Raw genomic sequence first — 21,301 nt, forward strand, 5'->3', positions numbered from 1 at the left:
ACTCTGATTGGAGTGTGATTCCCAGGTGTGACTTCACGGTCGCAAGGGCGAGGTGTCATCGTACATGAGCTTTTCAAGATCACTTTAAAAAACAATGAAGCAAGTGCGTAAGCTATAGCGATCATGAATGTTCACCTAGGGGAAAAATGAAAGAAAAAACTGCTCAGCTTATATAAATGGGGCCTTGGGCCTTGGGGCAAAATTCCCAGTGACAGCATCAAACACAGGTGTAGTAAGAGTGAGGTGCAGAAATGGGCCTGAGTACTGGGGGTCAGTCGGGGTCGGGTTCAGCGGGGAGAAGCTGGACGGTTTAGTGCTGAGGCAGCCGAGGAGCCTTTTGGATAAAGATAAAACTGGATCCAGTGGGCGTGGGTTTTATTTTGGAATGATGAAAATGTGTGGGAACTAGATAGAGGTGGTGTTTATACAGCGTGGTGAAGGTACCCAATGCCACTGAGATGCGTACTTTAAAGGGTTAATTTTGCGTTATGTGAATTTCACTTCAATTAAAACAGAACAAAACAAAAAAGCATTGGCCCCACACTTCACACTCCATAAACGCTGTTTTGGGTTGAATTGTGTCCCCTCAAAAATGTGTGTCACCTCGGCTAGGCCATGATTCCCAGTATTGTGTGGTTGTCCACCATTTTGTGATCTGATGTAATTATCCTCTGTGTTGTAAATCCTAACCTCTATGATGTTAATGAGGCAGAATTAGAGGCAGTTATGTTAATGAGGCAGGATACAATCTACAGGATTAGGTTGTATCTTGAGTCAATCTCTTTTGAGATATAAAAGCAGCAAACAGAAAGGAGAGGGACCTTCTACCACCAAGCAAGAAGAGCCGGGAGCAGAGCACGTCCTTTGGGCCTGGGGTCCCTGTGCTGAGAAGCTTGCAGACCCGGGGAAGATTGATGACAAGGACCTTCCCCCAGAGCTGACAGAGAAAGAAAGCCTTCCCCAGGGGCTGGTGCCCTGAATGCGCACTTCCAGCCTCCGAGACTGTAAGAGAAATTTCTGTTTGTGAAAGTCATCCACTTGTGTGTTTCTGTTATAGCAGTACTAGATAACTAAGACAAACCCCAAAGGCATCGAAGCTCTCGGTCTAAAAAGGAGACGGTACAGGCATCAGGAGAGAAGATGGATGAGGTCTTCAGAGACTCAGGGTGGGGAAAACTTTTCTAAGTAGGACTCAAAAACCAAAGACATTAAAAGAATGATTATAGTTCTGACTACATAAACACACACACCCTATGAGCAAAATCAAGAGACAAATGAGAAACTAGAAAATATTTGCAGCTTACACCATAGACAAAGGCTAACTTCCCATACATACAAAAAGCTAATAAAATTTGAGAAGGAAAAGACCAACGGCTGAATCAGAAAAAAGGGGCAAAAGGTCTGAACAGAAAGCTCATAGTTAAAGCTCGCCAGTGGCCTTGGTACAAATGAAAAGGTGGTTCCCTGACTCTTAATGAGAGAAACAAAAATCCAAGCTGCTCGGAGATACCACGTCTTGTGATCAGACTAGCAGAACTTCCAGATTTTCCAAGCATTCTGGGGGGAATCCGCACTCCCACGGATGGCTAGAAGGAAGGCAAACCGGTGCAGCCTCTCTGAGAGGGAATTTAACAGTATCAGGCAGAGTAACGTGAGCACTTACCCTTCACCCCTTTATTCCAAAGACACACGCCAAGGCAAGCACACAGCGTGATTTCCCACGAGGTTATTCACGTGGAATTGTTTTGAAGAGCAAAATATTGGAACCCCCAAGTGTACATACATACGGGCTGGTTATAGGCACTAAGCCACCTCTACACAATGGAGTCGTTCGCAGCAACCGGCAGGAACAGGGCTGGCCTCCATGTTCCTGATGGCACCTCCAGGACGGACTGTTAAGTGAGGACAGTGAGAGACAGCCTAGGATGGAAAGCAGGCTGCCTTTCGTCTGTATCGAATCATGTCATCTGCAAAGAGGGATAGTTTCACTCCCTCCTTCCCGATTTGGATGCCTTTCATTTCTTTTTCTTGCCTAATTGCTCTGGCTAGGACTCCCAGTGCAATGTGGAGTCGCAGAGGTGAGAGCGGGCATCCATGTCTTGATCCTGACCTTAACGGGGAAAGCCTTCAGTCTTTCTCGGTTGAGTACTGACGTTAGCTGTGGGTTTCTCATAAATGGCCTTTATCGTATTGAGGGATTTCCCTTCTGTTGCTAACTTGCTGGGTGTTTTTATCATGAAAGGGTGTTAGATTTTGTCAAATGCCTTTTCTGCATCCATGGAGGCGGTCACGAGGTCCTTTTCCTTTGTTCTAGTAATGTGGTATAGTATATTGATTTTCTGATGTTGAAACACTCTTGTACTCCTGGGATAAATCCCACCTGATCACGGTGTATAATCCTCTTATTAAGCTTGTGGATTCTGTTTGCTAGTATTTTGTTGAGAATTTTTGCATCTATATTCTTAAGGGGTGTTGGTCTGTAGTTTTCTTGTCATGCGGTGTCTGTCTGGCTTTGGTATCAGGGTGATGGTACCCTCATAGAATGGTTAGGAAGTGTTCCCTCCTCTTTTGCTTTTTTGAAAAGTTTAACTAGGATTGGAGTCTGTAAATGTTTGGTAGAATTCCACTGTGAAGCCATCTGGACCTGCACTTTTCTTTGTTGGAGGGTGTTTCATTACTGACTCAGTAGGTTGCTCTCTTCACCACTGAGTTCAGAGGATTCCATAGCTTATTCTCATAGCCTGTGAAAATAATCTCTAACAATGGATTTATTAAAATGAAATTCTGTCTTAGGAGACCCACTCAGAAACCATTCACCAAAGAGGGGCTGGGGCATCTTATCTGAGGGTGAGCTGGTCTGTGACCCTGCCCTGCAGATGTTGGCTGGCACCCAGGTGTTGAGCCTGCACTTGCCGAGAGAGGGAACACCATTCACAGGAGCCTCCTCCTTCCAGCTCCTAAGGCCCTGGAGCAGGGGAAGAGCCACCCTCGCCCCACACCTCTCAGTGAGCGCCCAGGAGGCCAGAGGAGCAAGGAGGAAGTGCATGAACACTGCTGTGGATTGAATTGTGTCCCCAACAGTATATGCTGGAGCTCTGACCTCAGTACCTATGGATGTGATCCTATTGGGAATAGGGTTTTCTTTGTTATGTCAACGAGGCCACCTCAGTGCAAGGTGTGTCCTGAACCTACCCACTGCTGAGTGATATAAGGGGCTGCATAGACACAGAATAAGGTCTCTGACTGGCACAAACTGTTATGCTTGGCTGCTAACTTAAAGGTTGGCGATTTGAACCCACCCAGTGCGTCTGCAGAAGGAAGGCTTGGTGATTTGCTCTGAGTCTGAACAGACTTGACAGCACCGGGTTTGGGCTTGGGTAGAAGCTGAGAGGCAAGAAAGGCCCTGCCCCTAGAGCCACACTCTGAATTCCGACTTCCAGTCCCTTGAACTGTGAGCAGATACATTTCTGTTCTTTAAACCCGCCTGCTTGTAATATTTCTGTTAGAGCACCACTAAGAGAGGCACCAGTGCGGATGTTGCCGTCTGCTCACCTGTGCCCCCCAGGAAAGCAGCCCTGGGGAAGTTAGGGAGTGCCGGGGTGCAGAGGCACACAGAGCCACACTGCTCGAACCCTGTCTCTGAGCACCCCAAAGAACCTCTGAACGTTGACTCTGGGCCAAACTTTTAATAAAAAAATTCAAACACAGATGTTCCACCCTCAGCCAAGATACTCAGTGATTGGAATCTGGGAGATTTCGTGGCGGCCTCGTGTTGTATTTACTCTCTGGGTGGGGCTGTTTTTCTTGCATATTTAATATCTTGGAGGAATATTTTCTGTCTCCAACACTGAGTCTGAGACAAAATTCCCTCCTGGACCCATCAGGTCATTATTTTGTCTTCTGGAGGTTCACAGGACAGATATTTGCAGGTTTGTCTTTGCCTTTGTCATTAGGGGGAAATTACCTGGGAATCAGCCTGCAATTACGGGCTGGAATTATAGCACAATCCCTGCCTGATTGGGCTTGGAAGGCTTTCTATCACAGGTCGTCAGTACGCATTACTCCATCATTAAAACTCAGGTTTTCCTATTAATAACCAGCTTCTCCCTCTCAGGGAGAGCTTCTGTGTGCCGTGTGCCATCATCAGCTTGGACATAAAAGGATTAAAGGACTTCCACTTGTCAAAGTTTTAACCGGACGCTCGTCCTGGGTGGTGTGTGTAAGGGCTGTCTTGCTGGAGGAGGACGTTTTAGCTGATGAGTGAGGGGTGGGCCTGGGGCTCCCCTAGCCCCGCTCCTCCCGGTCTCCACGACCAGGTCACATCTCAGGGTCTGCTCCTGCACCCGGCCAAGGACAAGGAGCTGCCGGCAACTACAAGAACGCAGCAATAGAGTTTTTGTATTTTTATCCTGGGCCTGTACGGGCACTTATTTTGGATACCAAAAAAATAAAAATAAAAAAATTCCCAAAGGCTGTTGAGTCTATGAACCAGTAATGGTCAACGGTAGAATTCTCACCTCCCATGCAGGAGACCTGGGTTCGATTCCCGACCAAGGTACCTCATGCGCAGCCACCACCCATCTGTCAGTGGGGGCTTGGGTGTTACTGGGATGCTGGCCTGGTTTCAGCAGAGCTTCCAGACTAAGACAGACTAGGATGAAAGGCCTGGCGATCTGCTTCCAAAAATCAGCCAACGAAACCCTGCGGATTACAATGGTCCAATCCCTAACCGGCCATGGGGATGGCACAGGACAGGGCAGCATTGTGTCCCATTGTGTGGGAGTTTGCTGTGCATCGGGGGACCAGCTGGCCCAACAGCAGTGAACAACAACAGCGTGTTGTATGTAGGAGAATCATCAAGGTGAGCCTAGAGAAAGGTGACCGTGGGGAGGTGGGGAGTTGGGGCAGGTGAGAGACGGTGAAGGAGGGAAGAATGAAACCTTCAGGAACCGAGAAGAACAGTAGTTTTCCCCTGGAGATGGGGGTTTGGGGAGCTACCTTTGACCTTTGAGTTGGGTCCTGGGGTGAGGAGGGAGTCAGGGCAGTGGAGACAGGCTGCAGGGGAAGGCACCCTGGGGGGCAAGCGGGCCTCATGGTGAGACCTGCCCAGTGAGGTTTGGGTGGGGGAAGCAGGAAGTGGGCCCTGGGGGTGCAGAGAGAGGTCGCCAAGTTACAATGGCCTGCACCAGGCAGCAGGCAGGGCCTGTCTGCGTGAGTGGGGTTCTGGGCAGTTCCTGGTCAGGGTGCCAGGCCACCCCGTGTCACAGAGTCACGGCTTTAGCGGCCAATGAGGAAGGGGACTGTGGAGACCAGACCACAGTGCTGGAAGACGGCAGGGCCCTTTGAGCAATGGCCCCTTCCGACTCTAAGTCAATACCTCCTGGCACGTTCAGAGTCCTCCTCTGTCCTTCCCGTTCCCGCCCCGATGGACAGGGCTCATCTTCGTCCTGGTTCTCATCCTAGTTCCCGATTGTCAGGTACGGCTGGATCACAGGGTGCCTCTGTGACGAAGCCGGGCCTGATCCCCGAGTGCCCACAGCTGCCCCTTCTTGGCCGCTCACCATGTCAGCCAGTACCGGAACCAGTGCCAAACATTCCTGTACAGTCTCAGACTGGCTCCACCGTCTGCACCCAGCACTACAGAGCATGGATACACCCTTCTCAGGAGCCACCAGCAGCCCTGCCTGGGGACTGGCCTGCCGATTCTCCAGGACAAATGATGGTGACTTGGGAGCGTGTTTTGGAGCCATCATTTCCAGGGCTCCTGGTTTTGAGCCCAGGGCAGGCTGGGACATGCTGGCAGGGCCAACTGGCTTTTCTGGATGCCCCACACTGCTGCCCTGCATCCACCCTGCTGAGGGTGCCCATGCCCCAGCAGCAGAGGGGAGTGGAGAGAGGTGGGTGGCTTGCTACGCCCTGTGCCCTGCACTGGGGCCCTCTTCTGCTAAAGCTGAGTCAGGGAGAATCACATGGACCTGTTCCTTTCTGGCTGGCACAGGCCCCAGTGCACTCCAGAAGGGAGATGAGATGTGGCTTATCCTGTGAGACCTCAGGGCTCACCCAAACGGCAGAGCCCAGCCAGGCTTGGAGAGACATGGCCCGGCATGGACTGGGCTCCTCGGGGTTGCCCAGCCAAGAGGTACAGGAGGTTGACCCTCTCCAAGGCCTGGGGGTGGGGGCTGCAGACCTAGGTGAGGTAGCCAGCCAGGGAGAGGGGGGATTGCTTGTAGACCCTCAGCAGGTGTTGGTGTCTTGATGGGCCTCACCTACCACCCCCACTGTCTACAGCGGGTGCCTGCCCAGACCGTCTAGCAGTACCACCCGAAGGCAGAGATGGGGGACCTCCCAATGGTGCAGACTTTGAGTCTGAACAGCACTTGGGATTCACCTGGCCCACCAGGTGCCTTCAAGTCGATTCCGACTCATGGTGACCCATTTGTGTCAGAGGAGAACTAAGCTCCACAGGGTTTTCAGTGGCTGGTTTTTCTTAAGTAGGTTGCCAGGCTTTTGTTCTGGGTGGACTCGAACCACTGATCTTTGGTTAGTAGGCAAGCATTAACCATTTGTACCCCACGGACTCCTGGATTCTCCTAAGAGGAGCCTGGGGCTCGGACTCTGAGGGGGATGGGTGCATCCACGGCATGCTTCCCAAAAGAAGAACCCTTCTTCTTTTTCTGAAAGGACCACCCAAGCCCTGGGACGTATCTGCAAGGATCTGGAAGTTTCCGTCAATTTACAAATCCTCAGAAATGACAAGCGAACCAAAAATGTCTCCTAATATTTTTATTGTTCCTTGGATAACTGGAGAGTACAAAGTTTTCCTCTGGTTTTTTTTTTTGTTGTTGTTGTTGTTGTTTACTTAAAAAGTGTACTTTTCTCACGCTGTTGCCCTCACGAACATTCTTTCCCCAACGGAAACGGGGGTTTCCCTAGATAAGCCCCTCACATCCACGGTTATGTCACTTGGGTAATTCCACAAGAGGAGAGTAATTTCTTTGATTATTATCAACATGAACTTGATTATGTCTCTATAAGGGTGAACACTGATTCATTTATTTTCTTTTTAGGAACAAAAACCGTCCATTGATCAATCCACACTACGGCATGGCATTTACAACATTCACAGCATAAACTGAACACACAGAGCTACCACCTCAAGGGAACAACAGAGGACACTGCACGATATATCTACTGACACGCAAGTTCAAATGATGGGGTACAAGGACTTCATTACGCACGCGGCAACCATCGGCTTGGTAAGTACTAAGACACGGGTCCAGGAGCTACTTGAGCCTCGGCACAGTTAATCTAAGAGACGACACACCAAGAAACAGGAGCGGAGATGGGATGTCAGCTACGCTAGCCTACGTCGACCCGGCCGGCCCCTCGCTGAGCCCGGTAATCACACCCATCGGGCTGACCACGTCTACAAAGTATCCATGCGATCCTAACATGGGTTGCTCTCGGGGAGAACTGGCCAACAGTCATCGCCTTACTTCTTTAGTGTGTTATTTGACCAGGGGGGAGGGGGGGCAGCGAGGCTTGGACTGCAGTTCCAGCTGCAAATACAGGGGTTTCTTCCGAAGTCTGCTGCCGGCTTGAACTGGAGGAACACGGAGGTAACGCCATCACACAAACGTCAGAATCCACTCTGCTGATGATTCGCAAAAATCAGTATCCGGATTAGTATTTTGGCAGCCGTGTCACGGGAATTTCCTCGTGGGTGAGGACTGGGACCCTGGGCCTCCAGGCGGAGGGACTACAATTCGTCCGACCGGATGACATGGAACAGGGTCACGTTGTAGAGGATCTGGTGGCCATTGTTCCACGCGTAGAGGGCGCGGTCCTTGGGGTTGTAGTCCAACATGGAGATGTGGGAGTATTTGTTCTGGAAGGGGATGTCGATGTACTCGTAGGTAGAGGTGTTGGTCTGGTAGGCGTAGTGCACCTTGGTGCCCCCCGAGTAGCCGTTGGTGACGTAGAGCGTCCCGCAGATGATGAAGGCCTCCCCTGCGCTGCGCTTGGGGTAGCTCGTGTTCCAGGTCTGCAGGATCTGCAGCGAGACGGGGTCCAGCCTGCTGAGGACGATGTTGCCGGCGTTCTGGTTGGTGGCGTAGACGGCCCACAGCCCACTCTCATCCGCCATGAGGTCGATGTCCGAGTGGCCGCCCCAGGCGTAGTGGTACATGTTGTTGTACCCGGCGTAGTCCAGGCTGCGCGTCTTGAGGATGGTCTCTGTCTTCAGGTCGAACCTGATGACGATGTGACTCTGGAACTTGTTGAAGTAGATGGAGCCATTGTAGACCACCTGCCCCGTGCCGGACCAGGGGTGGGGGAGGCGGTGCGATGTGAAATTGTCCGTGTTCATGAAGTCGATCATGGATCGATATTCACGGACAAAGCGGTTGTTGTGGTAGCCGTCCATGTACCAAACCTGCGGAAAGAACAGACCTTGTTAGCATGTCCAGAGGCTGGCAGGTCGGCTCCTCTGGGGTGGGCGTCCCTCCCCAGGCACGGAATTCACTCCACACCCAGGACAAGTGAGAAGGAGCTGAGAGAACCAGGAAGGGACAGTCAAGATGAGACGATGCCATGTCCTTCCTTCAAACCCACAGCGCCCTGAAAAGAAGGGGACAGGATTATTTTCACCAGAGAAACAAACTGCCCAGTTTGGCGACAGGCTGGGGAAGGAAACACTACCCAGAAGGGGTGTAGGGTGAATGGGGTAGGGTCCCCACAGTCTGACCAACTTTTTTGTGAAAATATACACAACAAAGCATACCCCAATTCAATCATTTCTACCTGTACAATTCAGTGACATTGATTCTTCAAGTTGTGTAATCATTCTCGCTATCCTTTTCCAAACCATTCCACAACCATTAATGTAAACTCACTGCCCCCAAGCTTCTTATCGAACCTTTCGAGTTGCTGTTGTCAATTTGACCCCATACAGATAATTCTTTAAAAGAGCACAAAGCTCAAGGCAGACATTTTTTTCTAATTAACCCGAGCTATAAAAAAAAAAAAAAAAAATTTTTTTTTTTTTATTGGTTGGTTTAAAGATGACTTCAGGGGACAGTTTTGGTTTAAGGTTTAATGATATCTCAAGGCACTAGTTTCGGGGGGTCACAGTCCAGCTATTTGCAGGGCTGCTGCCGCCCAATGCAACCCAAGTGGGTGATGAAGTAAACCACCACAGGTTCCTTCACCTAGCTCTCTGGCTGGGACGTGGCCACATGTGGTCAGTGGCCACATCTGTGTGCCTGCTGCTGTGTCCCTGGCCAGGGGTCTGGCACACAGTAGGTGGACAGAACTCAATCAATGTGTGAAATTCCACCCAGTGAGATGTCGGAGAACAGGGCCTGGCTGCCTGGGCAAGAATGGACGCTAACAGCAACGGGCAGCTGGAACCTGCAATGGGGCCCCGTCATCAAGATCTCAGGTGAGGCGGTCTCCCCGTATTCCAGTGGGGCACCGTGCTTCAGACTCCTCCGTCCCACCAGGCCATCTGCTGGGCGGAATGCCACTAGTGTGGCCCTTGGGACGCAGGGAATGTGCCCACCGGAGAGGAATCTGAGCTTCCTGTGAGGTTGTCAAAACCCACCAAGGAGCCCAGAGTGTCCTGAGTTTGGGGCTACGGAGGGAGAAACTGCTGATTACTGTGTAAATGCCCGTTGACACACGAGCTGCCTAGACTTTTTACAAAGCGCTTCAGTCATTTTTCACCAATGTGGGAGCAAGTCAGAAAGCAGTATGAACAGTCCGGGGGCACTCTGCCAGGCGGACGCCGCCGTGTGCATCTGTCTGGCAGTGAGACGGCGGCTCCATCCATCAAGGGCCTTGGAGCACAGACAGATTAAGGCTGTGGCAGCTCTCAGCCGTGGCATCGCACACGCATTAGAAATAAAAGAAAGTCATAACCCCGTTCCTGAGACATCCATTCAGATGCTCAGAGGCAGCTACACTTTTTGTTTACTACGTTTTTTTTTTTTAAACTGGATGTCAGCTGAGGCTTTTATCCTTAGCCTCCTGCCACGCCAGCCCTCAAGAATGTGGGTCATGTAGTGCTGGGAGGGGTCGCAGAGGTACCCGGGGCCGCAGAGGTACCCGGGGCCGCAGAGGTACCGGGGCCGCAGAGGTACCGGGGCCGCAGAGGTACCGGGGCCGCAGAGGTACCCGGGGCCGCAGAGGTACCCGGGGCCGTGTGCTGAAACCCCCGATACCATTCCCAAAAGGTGGCCCTCCTGCCTCCGCTTGGCCATCTCCTGCGACAGGGAACTCACTACCTCTTTCGAGCCTCAGCTCAGAGGACGATTTCCCTACCTTCTCTACAGCAGAATCACCTTTCCCCATCTTGGCACCAAAAAACCAGCCGCTTCGAGTCAGCGCCAACTCATGGCGACCCCATGCATGTCAGAGTGAACTGTGCTCCATAGGGTTTCCAGTGGCTGATTTTTCAGAGGTAGATTGCCAGGCCTCTCTTCTGAGGCACCTATGGGTGGACTCTAAGCCCAGCTTTTCAGTTAGCAGCTGAGCACACTAATTGTTTGCACCCCCAGGGCCTCCCCATCTCAGTACAGAGAACACTGCTGAATGTGCTCCCACGTCAGCCTCCCCGTGAGCAGGCCCTCGACAGTGGGGTCCGGGTGCAGGGCCCAGGACCTCCTTCTTGTGCCCAGAACTGGGTGAAATTTGCTTCAAATCACTACGAATTTTCAAATAGCCTTTTCCTCCTGTGTCCTGGAAACTGGGCGCAGGGCACACAGTTTCTGAAAATGTAATTCGGGGTGAGGGGTGGGGAGTCAGCAGGAGACAGTGAGTGTCCAGTAACCAGCTGGAAGCCCGGGGGCAGGGCTCGGGAGCTGCTTTGTAAGCTTGCCAGTTTCTGTGGTGTAAATATTCCCCACGGCCAGGTTGGAGCTACAGGTGAGCAGCCACTCTGCAGAGGAGAGGCCCCTTGGTAAGGGCCCCCCTTCTACTGCAGGGGCCCCCTTCTTCCATTACAGCCCCTTTCTCCCACCGTTGCCCCCCTTTTCCACCGAGGCCCCCTCTACCTCCAGGCTTCTCACTCTGTTCTCACTCTGAAATACTTTACCTTTCCCTCCTCTCCAGGCCCCAGGCCTCAGGTCATATCCTGTTACCTCCAGGAGCCCCCACCCCTCAGCTCTCCAGCCTGCGGGAGCCCTGATTCCTAGAGGCCTGGAGCCACCGGTTCTCACTCAAATCCTGCGAGAACTTCCACACCCAGGCCAATCACAGCTGACCTCAGGTGGGTCCAGACCTCCGTGATTGTCTGAAGCTTCCCAGGTGAGTGATATGCAGCCAAAGTGGAGCCTCAGGACCTGGGGGCTGGCTGCTCCCCACAGGGTGTGCTCACGCCTGGGTGGTTGGTAGGCTGACCCAGGTCCCCTTCCCCGGCCCGGGCTCCTGGCCTTGGCTGTAGCCCCTGAGAAGCTTGAAGAGGCCCTGCGTTGGTACCTCCTTCTCCTCCCCTGCCCCCGAGATTCTGACTTCATTAGTTTGAGGTCTGGCCTGACTACAGGATTTAAAAATCTGCTCACGTGATTATAATGTGCAGCCAAGGCTGAAAACCACAAACCTATAGCTACACAGTGAGCATGTGAGACAATAAATTTCTGTTCTTTAAAGCCACCCACTCGTGGTACACTTTGTTACAGCAGCACTCAGTAACTAAGACAAGCGTCAGATCGGGACTTGAACCCAGGACTCCCGGCGAGCTGCTGGGAGCATGTCTGTTGGCCGTCCTTCTCTAGTCTGACGGAGGAGGGTCACAGGCCATGCCACACACATCCCTGGAGGGTCACTGAGGCCAGCGCCCACTCCCAACTGCTGTCAATTCCCAGAACTTAACCCTGCAGTGCGGCTGAGGGGGCCTGAGGAGTGCTCTCCTGGTGCCATTGGTCCCTGAATTGCCTGCCTCGGGCCTGTGCCCGTGGCCCTGCCGGGACACCCCTCCTGTCGTGAGGGGCGCCTTGCCAGAACTGACAGCTGCCGGTCAGCTCCATCAGGAGCATGCAATTTGTGTGTGAATACCAGGCTCCCCAGCGTGAGGTCCTGGAAACGAAAAACCCAAGGCTGCTGGCACGTAGGAACACTGGCCTGCCCGCGTCTAGACTGCACGTGGTGCCCTGTGGCCGGGTTGCCTGGGAATGTGGGATTTTCCTGACCGTCCCTACCACTTTCATACACTTTTGGCGAAGGGGCCCACCTCAATGAAGGGCAGAGCATGGCACCTGTCCTGGCTTTGAACCTGGCTCCACCGGATGAAACACGACTGATGGGTCCATGGGTGGTGCGGCGGGGTGCTATTTAAAGGCCTTTGCTTAGTGGCTTGGACACCGAATTCAGTCTTTGCTTTGTTTTAACAAGCATGTCACATGCCTCCCTGACGGAGTTGCTAACGTCAGGAGACAGGGCTGTGGGGAGACACACGCAGAGGGAGCCGCTCGGTGGATGGGGGGGCGGGGCGGGGAGGAGTGGAAAGAGGCTGCTTCAGGCTGAATTAGACACGTGAAGGCTGGCAGGGAGGGAACAAGGTTGGCAGGGAGTGGGAGAGACCAGCGGCCCAGAGCTCCCCAACCCTGCAGCAAAGGCTGGAAGGGCTCTGCTGTCTGTGGGGTGCCTCCTGTGTAGGACAGACACAGCAGCATCTACAGAACCCAGAGTGTGCCGGACAATGTGACCTTCAGAAAAAGGGGTTCCCTGGGAGCCTTATAAAACATCTGGGTGGCTCTGACACCGTTTAGATGACAGCTAAGCACTTTTAAAAGAGCCTGGGTGGTGCAAGCGATTTGCAGTCGGCTGCTAACACAAAAGTTGGCAGTTTGAACCCCTCAGCAGTGATGTGGAAGGAAGGCCTGGCCATCTGCTTCTGAAAAGATGACAGCCAAAAAACCTATGGAGCAGTCCAGCTCTGTAACATACGGGGTCACCAGGAGTCAGAATCGACTCGACAGCAAAGGGTTTGGTTTGGGTTTAAGGACTTTAAAACACCAGGCTCAGTCATCCCTGTAAAACCCTTGCATTTCAGTAATCGCACCATCCCATTTGCAAATTAACGTTGTGGGCATGGGGAGAGGGAAGCTCTGGCCCCTTCCTGGTGTCTGAGGCCAGTGGCCTGAGGCTGCTAAGGGGCAAGAAGGCCAAGAGGAGGAAAGCCAGAAGACAGGTTCCAGCAGAGTGTCCACGGTCTCAGCTGTGTGGCTCTGTGTTGGGAACTGTGTCCCTCGTACGCATGCAGTCTCCCTGGGGAGGCCACGCCTAGCAGGTGATGTGGGCCCCTGCTCAGGAGCTCGACCAGCCCCAGAAGGGCTGGCCCTCCTCCACAGCTAGGTGAAACAGGACGTCTCCTGCCCAGGGGACCTGGGTCAGAGCTGGCAGGAGGGGAAGGAGGGGCTCCGGGAGCCGGCGCTCTTAGAAATACATTGAGGCTCATTGCTGAGTGGAGACGGCCTCCGACCATGGTGCCTGGTCTAGTGCCTGGCTTACTGAGCCAGGAAGACTGAGTCGGAGGTGCTCTAGCTCACCTTTGTTTGAACGCCAGGGCACAGGCATCAAGAACCTGAAGGTGGCCGGGGCACCCTGGGCTGGCACCTAGTGTCCCTCCTGCCAGCTCTTCTGCAGGCCTGGCTGCCCCCAGACAGGCTCTCCCAGGATCCCCCTCGGGCCTGTGTGGGTCTCCCCTCACCCTGCCATCACATCCTCTGGTCCCAGCAGCCCAGGCTGAATTGCATGGTAGCCTGCACTGAAGCCAACATTGATTTTTAGTTTTTTTTTTTTTTGGAGTGAGTTATTGGTCTCCTGTGTCTGTGTGATCACAACTGGATGGGAGAATGGAAAAGATCAAAACAAAGCAGGAACAAACACTGCCCCTGGGTCAATGACAGGCCCTGGGACATGTCTCATAGCAGGACGGGGATGCAGGCGCTGTATTGGGTGAAAGACCCGGAGGGCTGGAGCCCCAGTTAGGGCAGAAAGCAGCCCGGCGGGCAGCCAACACCCCACGTGCTCAGGCCAGCGCCCAGGGCCTCTGCCAGCCCCTCACCTCAGTGCCCGTCATAGGCATCTGGCTCTTCCTGATGGAGGGCCCTCCTCCTTTGCTCCTCCTCAGCAGCTCTGCCACCACTAGAGCCATGTGCTCCTGGAGGGGAGCAGGTCATCAAGCAGAAAATAGAGTCTAATTATCAGAAGACTCCATCATCACCTGACAGCTTGGGGCCAGCACCCTCATTGTGCCGTGCAAAGAAACATCTGGGGCTTCCTGGAGCTGCGTGTGGTGTCTGCAAAGAGGGTGATCTGATCAGTGCTCATGACAGCAGAAGAAAGCCACGGTCAGATGGAGCCAAGAGCCGTTTACCCTCTGCAGCACTAAAGGCATTGATTGGTTCCCCGCCCCCAGAGCCTAGCTTGGCTGCCTGGGCCTGTGGGGTAGCTTTTCTGCTGTGTGTGGTGAGGGGGAGGGGAGTTTGCAGGTTGGAGGGGAGAGGGTATTGGAGCGGGGAGGCTGGCATCAGAGGGCTTGTCTTATATTGGAACATCAGTGCCCAAGATACACATCTGTTCAATAAAGTCATCGCCCAGCCTTTTCTGAGACCTTGGGCAAGTCACATGACCGTCCGGAACCTGGTTTCTCATTGACGCACTGGAAGTCATGATGACCCCACGGCGGGAGGGTTACCAGGGGGTCAACCAGGACACACACGCTGCAAAGCGCTGGGCTCTGGGCTGGGCACCCAGGGAACGCTTCAGAACGCAGCTGCCTGCTGGCCACTATGGTGTCCCCTGGTGGTGGTAGTGTTAGATACTGTCGAGTCGATGCCAACTGGTGGAGACACCCCTGTGCGCAAAGGAAAAGTGCTCCACAGGGTTTTCAAGGGTGTGCCCTTTCACAACCAGATCGCCAAGCTTTTATTCTGAAGCACCTCTGAGTGGGTTTGAACTGCCAACCTTTCCACTAGCGGTCGAGCTGCCCGGGGACTCCACTTTCTGGTGTTAAAGGCATTGATACGTGTTTGCAAAGCGCTGCAGCAGCTCCTGGGACTGGACCTGCCTCTGAGGGTCTGCCTCGCTGCTGGGTTATCTCTGGGTTATCGCTAACATCACCAACACCTGGGCTGAGGAGAGGCTCCTGAACTAACCTCTCCACAGGGCAGGTTTTCGAGGTGGGATGCCCAATAAAAGCCGTCAGAGCCACAGTTAGCCAGCTCCACTGTTAGAAAGTTCCCAAGCCTCAGAAAATAAAAACAACATTCCCCCGCAAAATACCCGAACCCAGCTGTATCCGAGGTTTGCTGGCCCGGCCAGGGCTCTCCAGGAGGAAACTCCAGGATGCGAGTCTGGAGAGGTACTCCTTGCCATTCCTGGGGGCCTGCTCTCACTGGAGGTCCTCGGGCAAATGCTACAAACTTCTGGAAGACCTGTTAGCCCTGGCCTCTCCATCCTTCTTCCCCGGAGGAGGAGCTGTACCAGGGCACCTTGCAGGTCCACAGGCTTCAGTGGTGGGAGGGGGGCTGGAGGGAGGAGATCCCGAATCTCAGGAGAGGAAACCTGACCCACCTATTCCCATTAAATATCCTCTGGACCAGGCAAGTGAGTCTCAAACTTCATAGTCCCTTTTCAACATGGCCCAGAGGAGTAGTGGAGTTTTTTTTTTTTTTTAAAGCGTGTATTTTCTCATTTCCCAGCACGCCCCAGGAAGACAGGGCTGGGTCAGAGCGTCCCGCTGTTGGATGCTCCCTGTTGGATGCTCGCTCTGCCTGATGACCATCAGGTGGGGACTGCATCCCTCCCTCCAGCAAGAACCTCTGGCAGGGTCTCTGGTTTTCTGAGACAGGGGTCGCGGGAATCCCAGAGGAGGCTGCTAGCAACGGGGACTTGAAGTATCACAACTGGGGTGACAGGAAACAGAAGGAAGCGGTGGGCGAGTGGGGTGGGGCAGGGGAGCAACAGGAGGGAGGCTTCTAAATGCCCAGCTTGGTGACTGGGTCCCGTGGCCAGACAGCCTGGCATCAGCCCCATCAGGCAGCCATCCTTCACCTCCTGTCCCCGAAGGGGCCAAGAGTAAGCCTCAAGCAGATGGAGGCAAACATGGGGCTTGTTTCTCCTTTTCTGAGATTTTGCCCAGGGGGAAGAAAAAAGAAAGCGCTGAATAAGCGCAGGGCCTCTTTTCTAAATCAAAAAGGAACAGGGGTTTCTATCAGCCATGAAAGGAATGGCAAATGAGATACAAATGAGATGTCATTACGGTACAGAGAACTAATGGATGCTTCTCCTGACACAGAAGCAGGAGTGGGGAGCCTGGGGTCTGGAAGGTTCAGCTGGAAAGAGACTGAACGCCAGCCCAGCCCAGTCAACCCAGTCAGCCCAGCCTACCTCAGGCTACTCCAGCCGAGTTCAGCCCAGCCTAGTCCAGGCTAGCCCCACCCCGCCCAGAGCACTGGGCCAGCGCCACACCTAAGTGGGGACACTGAAGGGGATCGGCCTGCTTTGTCATTTGCCACAACCATCCTCATCTTGCACCCCCACCCCAGCAGCCTGTGACTCTGGGTTAGTACACAGAGAAGATCGCAAATAGCTTTCTGATCGACCCACTGTGGCTGGGAGCTGGCAGGGAAGAGTGGGTCTGCACACAAGATGAGGTCTTGTGAGGCCTTTACCAAACAGCTGGCCCTGGCTCTCCACAGTAGGGTCTATACCTCCCTTCAGCACGGCCAGTGAGGTCCCTGACCTCTCTGAGCCTCAGTCTTCTCATCTGTGAAATGGGCTGTGCAGGTGTCGGGGAGGAAGCCCCCGGTGTTCGGTGTTCATCCTGTGACCTCCCTTCACACCCTACAAAGTGTTATAAAAGCCCCTGGTTTGGAAGAGGAAGTGATAGTTGTAACACATTCCCCTTGTCTTCACCAGTTCCAAAATGAAACGACAGTGCCCTTTCTCTATGAGTGTTGTTATCGCTGATGTCACATTGCTACCCCTCTCTAAAGTAAGTTCCCCAACCAGAGAGGCAGGAAGAGGGAGTGGTGGGGGAGGCCGAGTGGGGAGGGAGGGGGGTCGCTCAATGGAGCTCTCGTGGCAGGCAGCCCAGCTGCCCACTGACACTGCTCAACAACTGCCTCCCCTGGGACAAGCTAACCTCACTCCCTGAGGGCCAAGCCACTGAATCAGCCCACCATTAACCTCCCTCACCCGGGAAGTCACCTTCGGGGTCTGGAGTTAAATCCGGCTTCCTGGGTTCCCCATGTAAAGGGGAGGCCCCTTCTGGTTGAAGGCTAATAGCATCCACTAGAGGGGACCTCTATGAGGGGGTGGGCCCTCCCCAAAGTCTTCCCAGGACCAAACACCCCTGGGGCACCCTAGGTTTGCCAGTTCACGGGCCCCTGGGTGATGATGTGAAGGGGAGACCAGGGCCCCACCCTGAGGAGGGTGCACCTGTACAGATCTGAGATCCCGACCACGAGGACACTCACCCTGTTGTCACCTTCAGGGGCCAGAGGGTCTGTCATCCAGGATCCGAACCTCGAGCCGGAAGTCTTGACAGTCACGGGGTCACTGATGCCTGTCAGCTTGCCGCAGGCTGGAAAAGAGTGCACCCAGGGTGCGGGGAGAGGGACATGAAGGCTGTGGCCATGACGGCCGGCCAGGGGATTCCCACTCAGGACAAGGCTCAGTATAAGTCATGGCACTCTCCAGAAGTGCCCCACCCACCACCCTGGGCTGATGCACCATCAAAGACCTCACTACCCCCCACGCCTCTCTCAGACCCCCGAGCAGCAGGAAGGCGGCTACTTTAATGCGGGAGGTGGGGGCCTCTGGGAGGTCTCCTGGAAGGGGCGAGTGGTCTTTCTGCCTGCAGCCAGAGCCCAGAGTCGGGGGCACTGGGGACAATGGCTGGCCACAGAGCCTCAGAGTGGGTGGGTCTGAGATCAGGGCACAGATGGAGGGCAGGGCAGAAGCTGGACCTGCAACCTCCCAGGTCACCATGGCCAGTGTGGCCATCATAGCACACCTGTACTCCACTCGTTCGACCCTGAGCCGCCATCTTGTATGACTATTTCACTCTGCAAATCCGTGAGCCTCAGCCCACCTCTGAAGGGCATATCCCCGGACCCCAGCTCCTCCACACCAAGGGCCTGGCTCTCCCAGAGACCACAGCGGGAGGTGGGGCGCTCTGCAGGGGCAGGCTGTGGGGGCCCATGGATGCCCTGCACCCCATGAGACCCCCACCTCCCAGGATGGACCCTGGGGGCCTGTGGCTCTGCACTCCCCACTGTGTGACCCCCTCCTCTAGGGTGGACCCTGGGGGCCGGCGGCCCTGCACCCCCAGTTCGATCCCTTCCTCCCTGACCCATGCGGCCCGCCCCTGCCGCTGCGTTAGCATATGTACACAACGGTCTGCAAAGTTCAAGGAAGAGCCGGGTGCTTCCAGAAGATTGTAAGCTATTTAAGCCAGGGCCGTGGTTTAGCCAGGATAATCCTGCAGAGCCTGTGGGGTGGGCTCGGGAGGGGTGGGGTGCAGCCGCCCGCCTCCCCTGCGAAGCCACTCTGTCTGCACTGAAAGTGGGGTATGCGTGTCTCCATCAGTGAACTGTCACAAGATGGAAGGAGGCCTCCAGCCAGGCAGAGCGAGGCGCACTGAAGGTGGGGTATGCGTGTCTCCATCAGTGAACTGTCACAAGATGGAAGGAGGCCTCCAGCCAGGCAGAGCGAGGCGCACTGAAGGTGGGGTATGCGTGTCTCCATCAGTGAACTGTCACAAGATGGAAGGAGGCCTCCAGCCAGGTAGAGCGAGGCACGGCCGTCCTCTCTGTTGGTGGGAGGCCGAGTCTATAGGCAACGTGGGGGCTCCAAGGCGGGACGATGAGCCACCTACACGCAGACGAAGGCTGGTTCTTCACCCAGCTCCACATCAAGCCACGCTCGAGGTCTAAAACCCAGCCACCTCTGCTGCGGTCTCCTGCCCAGATGTGAACAAGAAATGCCACCACTGTCTCCATGGCCTTGCCCATCTCTGTGATTACCTCCCTCTTCGGCTATAGGAGGCCCTCTCCCACAGAAAGTCGTCCCCGCCCAGGCTCCCGGGCAGCAGATATCACTGGACCGTGAGTGCACCTTGCAGGGCACCAGGCTGCAAGGCTGAGAATCATGGCGCACCTGCTAGGCTCTGGCCCACCTCCCCGTCTTCCCTAACCAAGCACAGTCTAGGTGGAGAGATGGAGGGAAGGGGCAGGGAGGCTAAGAGGCCCCACCTTGTCGAGAAGCAAGAACAAAGTGGGCAGGTGTCCTGGAAACCTCATGAGCGATTCTTTTCCATGACTGTCCTGGGCTGACTTGCCCCATGGCCTTGTGGGGACTCAGGGTGGGGTGTGCTGAGGCCTCATCCTGGGCAAAGGAGAAGCTGGGGATACGGGACTCCCACCTGGCTCTGTTCAGCCCTGTCAAGGGCAGGTCCCACTTTGTGCCCGTTGACTATGGGGAGCCCTGGACAGCAGCTCCCTCTGAATTCCCAGGGTGATGGTTGAGGGATAACCAACAGGGACCCACTAACCCCATTAGCAGCGGCGCCTGCCCGCGGGGCCTCATGCTCCCACCCAGTGGTCCACATATACTAGAGACACACCACGTCCCCAAAGATTTCCATGGACGCCTGCTCATTACTGACCCAGGGAGAGTGGCCCATTTGTGGCCTGGAAGGAGAGTCCAAAGGAGCCATCTCCCCAAGGGGGCGTCATAGCTTGGGGAACCTCAATAGGCTTAGGGAACACCCATGTTCTGGACTCCCACCGTTCACATTTCTATGTCAACACATGGAGTCGTCCGTGACCTTGGCTGTCAAGAAAGCTCTGCTCCAGCACACCCCTCCTGCAGGACGACGTCCTGACGGAGACCAGACGGCTCTCCCTCCTCCGCATCACACTCCACAGGCCAAGAGGGCGGGTCGTCCCTGGGCAGGCCAGACACCTAGCCCCGAGCCTAGGTCTTTCATGCCTCCACACTTTTTGCTCAAACTGTTTCCTCCGCCTGGAATGCCATTCCCCCTCTTTCCCACCTGTCTTTTATGACTTGACCCTAAAGGACGCCTCTTCCATAAAGACTTCCCTGAAGCGTTCTCCACCCCCTTCTGAATGCCTCCAAATCTTGTCCTTGCTGACGCCATGCTGTGACCACATTTCCTGGGGCCTCAGATGCGCCTCTGCCCCTTACTGCCCCACTCCTTACGCGCTCTCAGAGGGTGAGAAGCCTGTGTGTTCAGCCGGCTTCCCCCAAAACTCAGCCTGGGGATATGTACAGAAATGTTTGCATGAATGAATGAACAAACAAATGGCTCACCTCCTCATCCACAGGAACATGGGCCCCTGGGTGTTACACTGAGGCACGACTTCATCTTTCAACAAGTCCTTATCTGTCTACTGCTTCACTATCTGTTCCAGTGGAGGGGCGGGAAGGGAAGGAGGGTGACCCGCTAGAGTATGGTGCTGCGTCAGGACTCCAGTGGCCCACCTGCCACTTACTAACTGTTGGCCAGGGAGCTGATCTGCATTTGTTTTGCTTGTCTGCAAACAGGGGCATGGTAATGGCAATACCCACCCCAGATGGTTGGCAGGGAGTTAATGGAATTAAGGAGTGGACCGTGGGGACATCAGCAACCAGGCCTGGCAGGCAGTGAGTGTTGGTGGGAGTCACAGGCATCACCATCGCTGTGAACTGAGCCGGAGGGCTCTGGAGGAAGGGGCCTGCCTTGTGCTGTGGCCCAGTCCTGTGCCACCGAGCACCACTGAGCGCTGCCAGCCTGTGGTTTGCGGGGGGCGAGGGGTGCATGGGTCTAGGGAAATACTTCCTGGGGAGAAAGCTCCTGCCAGGAGCCTGGGTCTTCCATGTCCCAGACACACCCTGACACCAGGTCACTGTGGGCTCCTGGGGTCAGCATTACCCTCTCCAAACCCCTCTTCGAAAATGCAGACCTGGCCCAGGGAAGGGGCCTCAGAATCACTAGTAAGAGGGGACCGAGGGCTGAGCTGGCCCCGTGAGTGCCCTTGCCTTCAAGACTGGCAGAGGGCACGTTCCCCAGGGCCCACTGGGCTGGAGCCAACTGCGTTAAGTCAGGAGTTATTTTTGATTCTCCATCCAGACTGGCTCTGCCCAAGGCCTCGGAGCTGACAGGACCTAACAATGCCCGAGGCAGAGAGCATGGAAGAATCTTGGCACATTCAGTTCAGAAAAGTGTCTCTCATCACGCGGGCTGGGGACGCATGCACGCAGAGAGGCTGGCCAGCTCTGCAGGACGATC

General features: G+C 54.6%; 1 protein-coding gene across 2 annotated transcripts in view; it reads right to left on the reverse strand.

Annotated features, from left to right (window-relative positions):
- Positions 1-6,775: 6,775 nt before the first annotated feature.
- Positions 6,776-21,301, reverse strand: part of OLFM1 (olfactomedin 1) — a 44,913-nt gene continuing 30,387 nt past the window's right edge. For both annotated transcript variants that reach the window (XM_049896370.1, XM_049896369.1), the window contains exons 5-6: positions 17,484-17,590; positions 6,776-8,434 (exon numbers count right to left, since the gene is read on the reverse strand). In XM_049896370.1, the coding sequence (XP_049752327.1) occupies positions 7,760-8,434; positions 17,484-17,590 (782 nt within the window). In that variant the 3' untranslated portion in view covers positions 6,776-7,759. The remainder of the gene's footprint in view (positions 8,435-17,483; positions 17,591-21,301) is intronic.

The sequence above is a fragment of the Elephas maximus genome, chromosome 9 (assembly GCF_024166365.1).
Source record: "Elephas maximus indicus isolate mEleMax1 chromosome 9, mEleMax1 primary haplotype, whole genome shotgun sequence".
NCBI classification, from domain to species: Eukaryota; Metazoa; Chordata; class Mammalia; order Proboscidea; family Elephantidae; genus Elephas; species Elephas maximus.